The 12,046-nt window shown below is 47.8% G+C and overlaps 1 protein-coding gene across 2 annotated transcripts in view; it reads right to left on the bottom strand.

Annotated features, from left to right (window-relative positions):
• SPEN (spen family transcriptional repressor) overlaps positions 1 to 12,046 on the bottom strand; it is a 633,803-nt gene that overhangs the window by 281,873 nt on the left and 339,884 nt on the right. For both annotated transcript variants that reach the window (XM_069611090.1, XM_069611091.1), the window contains exon 6: positions 2,991 to 3,142. In XM_069611090.1, the coding sequence (XP_069467191.1) occupies positions 2,991 to 3,142 (152 nt within the window). The remainder of the gene's footprint in view (positions 1 to 2,990; positions 3,143 to 12,046) is intronic.

Genomic DNA, 12,046 nt, shown 5'->3' with positions numbered 1-12,046 from the left:
TGAAGCTGGAGGGCCTGAAGGATCGGAAAAAGGGTTACCATCTTGAACTTGTCCTTCCTGAGGAACTTGTTCAAGTCTCTCAATCCTCCCTCCCTCATGGGGATAAGAAAATATGGGGAGTACCAACCCTTGTTCCTCTCCGCTACAGGTACTGGTTCTATAGCGCCTTTCTCTAGGAGGGTTAAAATTTCCTGCATAAGGTGCGGGTCTGGAACCTTCAAAGAGTTGTTCCCGGGTGGATGAATTTGAGGTTTTTGCAGGAAAGGTAGGCAGTAACCTTAGACAACTGCTTCCAATGCCCAAGTATCTGAAGTAATAGCCTGCTATTCTGTCAGATGATGGGACACCCCGCCTCCTACTGCAGTCTTGTGGAAGAAGACATCCGAGAGGTTTTGGAGAGGCTGACGCAGTGGCTGAAGGTAAGGTAGCCGCTGCTGTTGCAGTCTTAGTACTTCTTCGCCGCCCACCGCGGAGGAATCGTCTTTGTCTTCTTTGAGCCGACTATCCTTTGCCTCTTCCAAATGTGGAGTAATGATGAAAGGACCTACCCCTCTGGGGTGTACCTGTGGGTGTGGGGCGGTTTGTAGTTTGTCTCATTGCAGCTTCAAGTGATTTGGCCGCCGCCTTGGAAGTTTGCAGCTTCTCCAAACTTTCATCAGCTTTGTTCCCAAATATATGCGGGCCGTCAAATGACATGTTGAGAACCCGGATTGTACGTCTGGGGCAAATCCTGACTTTCGCAAACCAGGCAAATCTGTGCATCAATGTACTAGCCGCCATAGCTCTGCTGATACTGTTAACAGAGTCGAGACCAGTCTGGCGAGATTTGCACATTGCGTCTTTCCCATCCTTGACAATATGAAGGAATCTGTCTCGCGCCTCCACTTCGGGGATATGGTCAGCCGCCATAGAAATACAATCCCAAAGGGTGTGTGTGAACCTCGTTAGCGAGCATGTAGCATTGGCCGACTTCAAGGCCATACTGTCGGCCAAAAAAAAACCTTTTTGGCCATGGCGCCATGACTTTTTTCGTCTCTAGCCTGAGGTATTGTAAGATAGGCATTTTGCCTACTCATGGAGGTGGCTGCCTGAGCTACCAGGCTTTCTGGTGTTGGGTGCTTGGAGAGGTACAAAGGGTCAGAACTAGAAAGTGTATACTTAGCCGTCAGTTTCTTATTTACAGCTGGAATAACCTCTGGTGCCTCACAGTTAGTAGCCACTCGCCTTTGTAAGGCTTGAAGAAAGGGGACAACTGGGTCCTCCTGTGGCCCTCTGTCCAATATGCCCGTAAGATCATCCTGTTCAAAAAGAGATGTAGGCCTAGACCACCGCATGTATCCCATGAGCCTTGGCATAAGCTGCCTATATGTTACCTCAGTGTGGTCACCAGGGTCTGCTCTTCCAAATTCAACCTCCGGAGGTGTCTATTCCACTTGCGTCATGAAGGCATTCTTGAAATTCTTCATATGCGAGTCCTCAGATCTCAGTGCTTCAGGTACTGATGGTGTTCCATGATTTGAAGAATTTTGAACGTGGTAAAGGAGTACAAGTCTTCTCAACCGCAGTTGAATATCTGTTGTCACAGGTGCCAAAATTGGCGACGTGGTCGTCAATGGCTTCAACAATTTTGTCAATGGTTTCGACACATTTGGCATCGAGGTGTCTTCTCCACAGTTATCGGTGCCGATGACGCACTTTTCGGTCCTGTCTTAATCAAGTCCATCAGCGAGATGCCATTGACAGTTTAGTCTTCGAGGTGACTTTCTAGACACAAGGGATGAGATTGCTCTCGAGGAGACTTGGCGTCAGGGTCCGAGGACGCACAGCTCTTGTGCTTTGAGGTCTTTCGACCGGAGCATTGCCTTTAGGTGTATTCAATGGGGAAAAGGCAGCGTTCTCGAAAACCTGTAACATTCGGAGGCTAAACTCCTCCCACTGGGCCGGTAAACTGGATTTAGTGGGGGCAAACGAACAAATGAACTTGAAGAGATGGAAGATGGAGATCTATGGTGCTGTTTCTTTCCGTGTCTCGAAGTCGAAGAATGGCGCGAACCACTTCGTGAATGGAAACGTATGGATTTTCTTTCGATAAGGAGACAATATCGTAGACTTGTCTGAGGTTTTTTATTGATGGAGTAGAAGGGGATTGTTGGGCCTTACCTGCTGCGAGCTTCCCCCTACGCTTTCTCAGGGCTTTGGCAGTCATAGGTAGGCAAGTCCTCGCACTCCGAAGACGGATGAGTCGACCCGAGAAACCACAAGCAGATCCTGTGAGGGTCCGTCACAGACATCTTTGCTCCGCAGTTTCAGCATTTTTTTGTGACAGATCGAGGAGTTTACGACGCTGAAGACTAAGCCATTTCCTGTCGGAACTCGAGATGAAGAAGAAGATTCGAAGATATTCCTGTGAGTAACGAGGCATACCGCAACAAAAGCAGTAAACACGGAAAAACAGAACTGAGTTCAAAGATGAGGAATACGTGGGAGGACACAATCCATTCGAAAGCCATTTTTCAAAATGCAAAGGAAATCACTTTTGGTTCTTCGGGAGTGCAGCCCAAATTGATGGCTAGTTAGCCTTGATCCCTCTTTTCGTAATAATAGCTTTCATGTCAGGCAGTAGCAAACGCCCAACTAATACCAACCGGTACAGCCGGTCATGAAAGGCATCGAGTAATAAACTCCTACTATGTATAGATTGTCATTTTATAGCTATGAATACAAATGAATCCTCAAACGCAGTACTATTCACAGGTTGGAAATTACAGTTCTATTTTTCAAAACAGAAGCCCCCAAATAAAGGTATCACTCAATATTTTGCAAACGATTTGTGCGTATATGCCTTAACCCAGTCGTATGCATTAGGGGCTTGCCTATATTCTCTGGCCTGTAAAGGGTCCACCAAAGAATCAGGAAATTAATTTGGTCCAGCAGTATATTTGTGCAAGTATATTAATGTAAATCTAATAGAAGGCAGAAGTATCACATACCACAATCTCTCCAAAACGTTGAAAGAGCAGTCGCAGGTCATGATAAGTTGTAGTTTTCTCCAGGTTACCAATGAAGAGCGTTCTTGTTGCTTTGGGGTGAAATTCATCAATCCTGTCATCCAAAGGTCGAAATTCATTCTCACTTTCAGTTTCTATGGAGTTAGAAAAGAAAACCCTTATCAAAATCTACTGCTCTGGTGGATTAAGTCAAGTGAGCAATTATTTCTAGACCCTATCTTGCCAAGCAATTGATCGCAACTCTTACCCTCCTGAAATGAGCAGCATTGCAATTTTAACCACCAAGGTGAAAAGCACAGGTCTTTACATAAAACATTTTTTGAAATGTTAAAAATAATTAAATAAGTCGCATTAGAAAGGAAAGGTAAAACGCCAATTTAAGATCAATATAGGTTCAAGCTTGCCTCAAGGTTCAGTAAGGACTTCAATGCGTGCAAATTGTTGGGCAGGCAACACTTCTATTTAAAAGTAGAATTTCAACACCTAAACCACCTTGTGGACAAACAAGGTTATGTAGAAGGCATGCAGCAAAAGAAAATAAATGCTTACAAATAATGATGAAGCTCGAGATCTGATCTGCCATAGAAGAAATGGTGAAATATAAAAGCCAAACAAACCATTACATGTTGTTGGCGGTGGGTTCGTCCACCAGTCCTTCAGATTTCCCGGGTAGTGCGATTGTCCCACAGATGCATACATTTCTCTTTCTGGAAAGTGGGGCATTGTCAGAGGCTGGGCAAATGGGACTAGCTGAACAAATTCATGTGTTGCAGCAGATGGTCGTCATGAAACGTCTCACCCATGTAACGCAAGGGCAGGCCACAAAATTCCACAGTATTTTATTTCCATTCATATCTGCTGTGGCAAAACCGATCATGATGCTTTCCACCAGGCGACAGAGCGTGGGGCTCTTTAGGACTCAAAGCATTGGCATGGGAACATAGGGCATCAAAAACCTTGCATTGTAAAACCAACCTCAATAAAGGTTAAAAAATTCTGTAAAAATAGATATTTTATACAGAAATGCATCCGCTACATACCTTTTACCATGGTGTAAAAACATGTGCCCAAAGGTTTTTCAAACTTTTTAAAATTATATTTCTGAAACACTTGCACCTCATTTGCTTTTTCGTGCACACAGCCATACCATGTTAAAAGCAGTTTTCTGGGTCCAATCTTGACCTTAGGAATGCCAGAAACGGCCAGATGAACAAGATAGAACAGTGTCAACCAAAGCTTGCCTGGGATTGAGCCGTTTAGCTAAACACCAATGGCAAAACGGAGTCATTTGCTCCTGTACTAAGCTCTCGTAGAGGGCTTCCCGGCTGCTTAGCTAATACGCACATTGTCCTTGGACAGAGCGAAATGTGTTAACGATCTGAAGCTGAACGATTGTGGGGGAGGGGTGCCACATTTGGCGAATGCTCTGGTGAAGCAGGTCGGGAATCTGCAGCAATCTGATCGGGAGGTACCGACGGATGCTGTAGCTCCAAAAACCAGAATCTGACTGGCCACCGAGAAGCCTTGAACAGGAGATTGCAGTTTGATGTGCTCCTGAGCTTACAGAGCGACCGATGGATAAGAGGCAATGAAGAGAAAGCATAATCTTACATGGTCGCACAGGATCTCGAGGGTGTCTCCCAGGGAGGATGCTCTAAGCCAGTCACTGGACGCATAAAGAGGCAGTTTCATGTTTAAAGAAGTTGCAAAGAGGTCCACCTTTGGGGTGTCCCATTGATGGAAAATGTTGGAGGACATTGCTATTCATCTCCCACTCGTAACAGATGCGACTGAGTGCATCTGCGGCCACATTGAGGTGATCCAGGATGTGCACAGCCTGCAGCCAAACCATGTGCTGGATGGCCCAGTCCAAATTTGTATGGCAAGATCTACAAGGAGAGGAGACTTGGTGCCACCCTGCTTGTTGATGTAAAACATCGCCACCGAATTGTCCATGCAAACACGAACTACAAAATACAACACCTGGGGTGAACTGTGCCACAGGAGCAAGTGAGGCAATAGTCTCCTCAGGGGAGTCCGGTGCCTTGCGTGCCTTCTTCGCCTTGAAACAAGGAACCTCGGCAGAGCCAGTACTGGCAGATCTAGGGTGTTTATTCAACAGGTTAGAAACTGCCCCAGAATTAGCCTCTAGTGGAGGATCCTCAGCAGAGCCGGTAATGGAAGGCCTATGGTGCATGACCACCTTCTTTTGCCCTCCTCAACAGAACTGGTATCACCACAGACGTGCGCGTGCGAAGGCTGAGGGATATACCTTACAGCCAAGACCCTTGATGAGGGCCCTCAATTCTGTTGGGGTCCGATGTAGCCCCAAGAAGGGGAACCTCAGGTTTCACCCTGGTCCATATAGGCACCTTGAGAGGGGCCTGGAGCCAAGACTCAGTACAGTTAGCTCCAGATGCAAAAGCCTCAGGGCGAACCCTGGTACCAGAGCCACAGCAAAAATGGGCTCAACTTTAGCCCCAAACTGGGAACCTCGGAAGAAGATCCGGTTTTGGCAGACCCGCTGTGGGGCCCTCAGAGGAGTCTCCGGCGCATCTCGCTGAGCGGAGACCAAAAAGAGTACTGAAATCTGAAAGTGTTTTGCTCCCTCGGAAGGACCGCAGATATTTCCCATGGGGAGGGGGGGGTCCAAATCAGAATGTGCATGTACGAATCCTGGTGGTCGACCACACTGAGCCAATCACCCTACCGAGGACAGGGCTATTTGGCAGGGCGTGATCATCTCGAATTTCTTATGGGGATAGATTGAACTGAGAAAGATTCAGGATAGTGCGCAGGCCAGCCTGGTTAGGTTTGGGCACTGTGAAACAGACAGGTGTAATAGACCCCCCCCCTCTTACTCCCTGAGGGGAACAGCACCCTTCTGAGGTCTAGAAGTTCCTATACCTCGGCTCTGGGGAAGGGCATCCTGATCTGCTGGAAAGGAAGAGGGTGGGGTAGAGGGGAAGGGCAAGCGAAAGTCCACCAAAGCGATGGACAAACCCATCGATCTTCGGTGATGGTCTGCCAAGCCTCAAGATGAGACGAGATTCGTCCTCCCACCGGAGTCTCGTGCGACTGCCAAAAAATATCATTTGGATAATTTGTCAGCAGGGAGACTACTTGTCCCTGTAGAGGAGGCTGATGGCCGAGAGACAAACTGACCACCTTGCCGCTGTCGCTTTTGGCGGGGCCACCAACCGGAGCTTCAGACCAGCGTGCACGGCAACCCGGAAACTCCCGAAATCCAGAGAAGGACCGAGTCTGGGACCCTGACCACTGTGTATAAGGGGCCTTAGCTGAAGCTTTCGCCAGGACCCATAAACAGATTTTTGTCATCCACATACCATGGACAGGCTGCTCAGCGGCAAAAGAAAAGCTCCCAGCACCAGACATCGTGAACGTTGGTGTAAAGGAGGTATCCAAAATGGCAGCCGTGGCCCAATAATGTTGTGCCGCCAAACACCTGAGGAGAACTGTCATTGGAGAAAGTGATGCAACTGTCTCCTCAGGGGAGTCAGGGGACTTAAGTAATACTTTAGCCTTGTAACAAAGATCCTCGTCCAAGCCGGTGCTGGCAGATCTAGGATGTTAACTGGACATCTTAGGAACTGTCCCAGAATTAGCCTCCAGTGGAGGAACCTCAGCAGAGTCGGTACTGGAATGCCTGTGGTGCTTGACCACCTTTCTTTGCCCCCTCGACAGAACCGGTAACACCACGACCCTGAGCGTGGGACGGTTGAAGAGCATACCCTACTGACAGGACCCTCAGAGGATCCATCGACACTATTGGTACTGGATTTAGCCACAAGAAGAGAAACCTCAGGTTTTAACCCGGGACGAATAGCTCCCTCAAGAGGGGCGTCGAGCCATAGCCCGGTCTGAAAAGCTACATAAACGGAGACCTCAGAGCGTACACCGGTATCAGTGTGGAAAGCTCCAGAAATGGAGACCTCAGGGTGAAACCCGGTATTCAGAGCCACAGACGAACTGGGCTGAACCTTAGCACCCAAATGGTGAACCACGGACCGATGTACGGTTTTCGGTAGGTCCCATGGAGGAACCCTCAGAGAACACTACACTCCGGTGCACTTATTAGGCCCCCGGACACCTCAGTGGAATCCCTGGCAACAGAGCTACACAAGGCCCTCCTGGTCATGGAATGCTCTCACCGAGCGGGGCTGCTCATCGCTGTCCTGATCCGCTTGAAGCTCATTCAACGAAGCGAGAACAGAAGACTGGTCCCCTACGCCGATCCCTCCAGGTTTTAAAGTATTGTCCCAGTCCACAGGTGTCTTCTCTATTAGAGACAACGGGGCAGAGGAGAAAGACATGGAGGAGGTACAGAATGAAGCGCCGGATGGAGTGGCACCACCGGAATCTGAATCAGAACAGCCGGTGCCGGAACAGGAGGCTCAGGGTACATTTCCCTTAACAGACACTTGAAATAAGTCCTCATAGGGAGCGAATGCCTGAGCATCTGAAAATTCCCAAAATAACTCATCCTCAGCCGAGGGCTTAGACGTTGGAAAAGGAAGAGGTCGCTCGTAAGGGGCATACCCCCGCAAAAGCAGAGATGATGGTTGACAGGAGGGTCCACCACCGGCCGGGTCCAGGGAAGCAGAAGGGGGCGAGACAGTATCAGGCAGCAGAGCCTGCGCACGCCAGTCGAAAGAAGGGCATAATGGGTTTTTATTGTCCGCGTGGCGTGGAAAAGGCTGCTGAGACCAAAAGGAATACACCTAGCACCAGACATTGTGAACGTTGGAGTAAGGGAGGTATCCAAAATGGCCGGCGGTTCGGCCGACATTTTGTCCATACCTGGGAGAGAACTATCACATGTGGAGATGAGGCAATCGTCTCCTCAGGAGAGTCAGGGTGACTTAACACTTTAGCCTCACAAGGATCCTTGGCAGAGCCGGTACTGGGTGGACTCGGATGTTCACTGGATATCTTAGAACCAGGCCCAAACTTAGCCTCCGATAGAGGAACTTCGGCAGAGCCGGTAGTAGAGGACAAATGGTCCGTGACCGCCCTCTTTGCCCCCTCGACAGACCCAGTACCACCACGACCCTGAACATGGGACGGTTGAAGAATAAACCTCACCGACAAGACCTTAAAAGAGGGTCTCTCGGATCTGTCGGTGCAGCATTTAGCCTCAACAAGAGGAACCTCAGGTTTTAACCCGGTATGAAAAGCTCCCTCAAGAGGGGCCTCAGGCCATGACTCAGTACAGAAAGCTCCAGAAGAGGAGATCTCGGGGAATCCTGGTATCCAGAGCCACACACGAGCTGGGCTTAACCTTAGCACCCAAATGGTGAACTTCGGAACAATGTCCGGTACTGGCAGGTCCGCCGCGGAAATCTTCCGAGAACACTCCGGTACGCCTATTAGGACCCTGGGGCACCTCAGGGGAACCCTTGGTGACAGAGCAACACGTGCCCCTCCCGGACCTAGAAGACCCCGGGAAGGAGTCCCCTGGCCGGGGCACCCTGAAAAGTAAAAGAGCTTACCGGGCATTTCTTACGAAAACTGGAAATGAGGTGGAGGAATGCGCTGAAACACTTCCTCCCAACAAAGAAGCGACGTTGGAGGCCCCGGACGAAGAGAGAGTCGCAGTATAAGCAAGAATCTCAGCGATGCTCCGGGCCTAGACACTCAAAGAAAGTGGGGATTCGCCATCGCAAAAACTCTGTTCGCGTGAAGAATGGGACACGAATCCCAGACACTCCGGCATAGAGGGAGGAATAGATGACCGAGGAACCGAGCAGGAAGGACAAAGGGAATAAAAATTCCCAGTGATGCTAGTGCGTCCAGCCCCAACCACGCGTAGAAAAGGACTGAAGGGCGATGCGCATGGCAGAGCTCAAGAGGGCGGGGTTACCGCCACGTGCAGTACCGAGCATAAAAACAAAAGAAAGATAACATTTTAATTTTTGATGCTTTTTGACAAAAGTGCTCCGGTCCCGTCCCGAAGGACCGAATGTCCCACAAGTTGGAGGAAAGGGGACGGGATGTAGGAGTAAGTCTATTCACAATGAGAAAGATCTGGAAACCAGGCTAAAAAACCAGGTAAAGCCATCTGGCAAAAAACAATATACCAGAAAGATGGATTTTCAGAATCCGCTCTTGGACGGATTCTGAAAGGTCAACTTATTCTTATGAACCGGGATAAACACTGATGTGTATCCAAACTATCTGGGGGGTGTGGATGAGCAGCTAGGCTTAGACATAGGAGGATTTGAGTGGTGAAGGGTTCAGTTAAGCACACACAGAGCACTCTTAATAATAGAAGATCGGGAGAATCAATAAAAATTCAGTTATTTATTTCGGACTTGAAACAAACTTATAAATTAAAAACCCACTAAAACAGTGTTAGGCAAGATTGTATGTAGTAACCCTTTGGGAGACTACTCCAGCCCTGTCCTCTTGGTAATAGGTAGCCCACCTTTTTGTATAGGTCTGTGCTACACAAGTTGGTAGAGTGACTGAGCAGCCAGACTATCTCAAGACAGGTAAACATGAGCTGTAGAGATGCAACACAGATTCACAATTACAAGTATCCAAATTACACTTGTACTCAAGGTTTTCTAGTGAAATAATGTTCTATTTAGTTAACGGTCAGTTTTAAACCGCCTTCTTTAGAAAGGACAATGTGCAACAAAAAAAATACATTACATAATACTTCCTCAGATTTAAGATAAGCATATACCCCTTTGGGATGTCACACACACACTTCCTACACCCAGAGGTGACTTCAACTACTAGGACACTGTGGACATGGATATATAACTTTTTACACTTGATGCAATACTGAGGTTGTGCAAAAGAAAAAGGTTAGGGAAGGAAAAAGGTCAACGGGTACTCCGAGCATGTGAATACGTTCCAATCTCCCAATGAAGTCTAGGTTAGACCGTTCCCAGATCAAAAATACACGGGTGAGAAAAAAATCTCACTCACTCCAGAATTACAATTGAAAGTCCTTAAGTCCAGCAAAAGAGCTGGAGGTCTCTAAGGTTGAAGGAAATTAGCACAGAAATGAGAATTCTCCCTAACAAACATCCACTATATAAACACATTCCCCTTGGTGTGCTATGAAAAGCGCACGTACACTTCACCTTGAAATAGAGTTAGAGATAGATTTCAAGATACTGCTAGTGTAGCAAAGCAAGAAAACAAAGTAATAGAACCAGGTAAGTAATCATTACTTTGTGAACTAAAAGGTTCAGAACAAAGAAGCAAACATAAGAAACTTTATAAATGAGGTCATAACCTTAAAAGGTAATTCCCTGGCTAGTAAAACATAGGCCCAGTGCCCTTAAAATCACAAGTCCCAATAAAAGTCTTCAAATGGCTAGTAGTGTGTTGGGATGGATTTCCAAATTCAGCCCTAGTGTGAGAATTTTGGGAGGACACATTCTATGACAAGACAGGAGGCTCACATTATGCTTTTTCTTTCTTTAATACTGCCAATTCAGCATTTTAAAAGTTCAACTTTAACTTTGTTTTTTAGTTTTTCTTACATCACCTTAGAAAAACAAATGCAAAAGTTACAAGTTCCTTATCTGAACAAAATTTCACCAGAACTTTGTGTACCACCACTCCCATGATCCTGAGGTCCTTTGTAGTTCTGACCTCCTCCCTTCCACCAATCCGGGCATAGGTCGGGGTATAAACTCTTTCGCGCCCAGATCCATTCCTCTTTCTTTTTGCTGCCACAGTCAGATAAGTGTTTGCCTTTTTCTTACAATACTATTGCGTTAGTTTCAGAACGCTAATACAGTGTACTGGTAATTACATTAGATATTAACCGTATGTTATGTAGTTCAGACCATTGATGTTTGCCGTGTTTTAGTTAAAGGTTAGTGCACGCGTATTTTCTGTCAGGATAGGAGCGCGCGTATCTCTTTGAACTGTGTCTTTGTTTCTCGACGCGATGGGGAGGCGGAGTGGAGCCGCGAGCAAAGCCGCTCGTCTCAGGCAGCCACTCCGCTCCCCGTGTACACGTAGAGGCAGCCGCGCCGCCGAACCTACAGGCACTAAGGCCCTGCGACGCGAAGACCGTCTACGCACATAGGCCCGCAGTCAGCTCGCGCCGCTGCGCGCAAGGGTTTTAGGACCCAGCGGATCACAGCCTTCCCCTCAAGCCTTCCCATCATCCCCTCGGCTCTCCAACGTTCGTTTTCGTCACGGAGTATAACGGAACGCATTGGAGAGTCATGGGGATTGAATTCTGCATATTTGCCTCAAAAAAAAAAAAAAAGAGGCAGAATTTTAGACAAGATTGTCTGCAGTGGACGTTTGTGATTCCACGCAGAAACGAAGCTAGAAAGCTCAGAAAGTGATAAGACTAACTCTAATTAAGAGCCGGATTAAAAAGCTGACTCCCAAGAAGTTAGCCCTGCTAACACGTTGATTGCTATGGCTCACTCATCGTGCCCAGGAGACTCCCATTCCACCACACCTGAATGGAGTGAGCAGGAGTGGGAAGAAGATCACACATGGCAAGAGGACGATTTGTCTATCAGCTTTAAGAGAGTACGAGGTGATTCTCTCACACAAGCGGTCTCAAGGGCTGCAGCCTTTGGGTCAAAGGTTGGAGATGCTAGAAGCAAGCATGGCTGAACAACGAGAACAATTAGCTGCCAGAAAAAGACGGGTAGATAGCCCTGGGGAGGGAACGTCAGCTAGACACCCTCATAAAAGGGTTGATAAAAAGGGGTGTAAGAAAGCCCGAGAGAGCCTGGACTCTTTGACCCCTGCAGGCACAGATGAAAGGGACAACGCTGTTCCCCAAAGTCAGAGCGACCCTGTCGCCAGATTAAAGGAAGCTTTTCTAGCTAAAATGGTGGAGTGCCATGATAGAACCCCTGCCCTAGGGGTGGACAATTCAAGGGATTACGAGGAAGGCTATGCCCCCGATGATGAAGGTGGCGAGGAGGAAGATATAACTGAACCCATTGAACAAAGTGCCCACGAAGATGAAGACAACATCGTAGATATGTTCGAACCGGAGGCTATTAGGCACCCTAAATCAT

The sequence above is a fragment of the Ambystoma mexicanum genome, chromosome 8 (genome assembly GCF_040938575.1).
Source record: "Ambystoma mexicanum isolate Mex_15411 chromosome 8, UKY_AmexF1_1, whole genome shotgun sequence".
Taxonomy (NCBI): domain Eukaryota; kingdom Metazoa; phylum Chordata; class Amphibia; order Caudata; family Ambystomatidae; genus Ambystoma; species Ambystoma mexicanum.
This window is presented reverse-complemented; position numbering and strand designations above follow the sequence as displayed.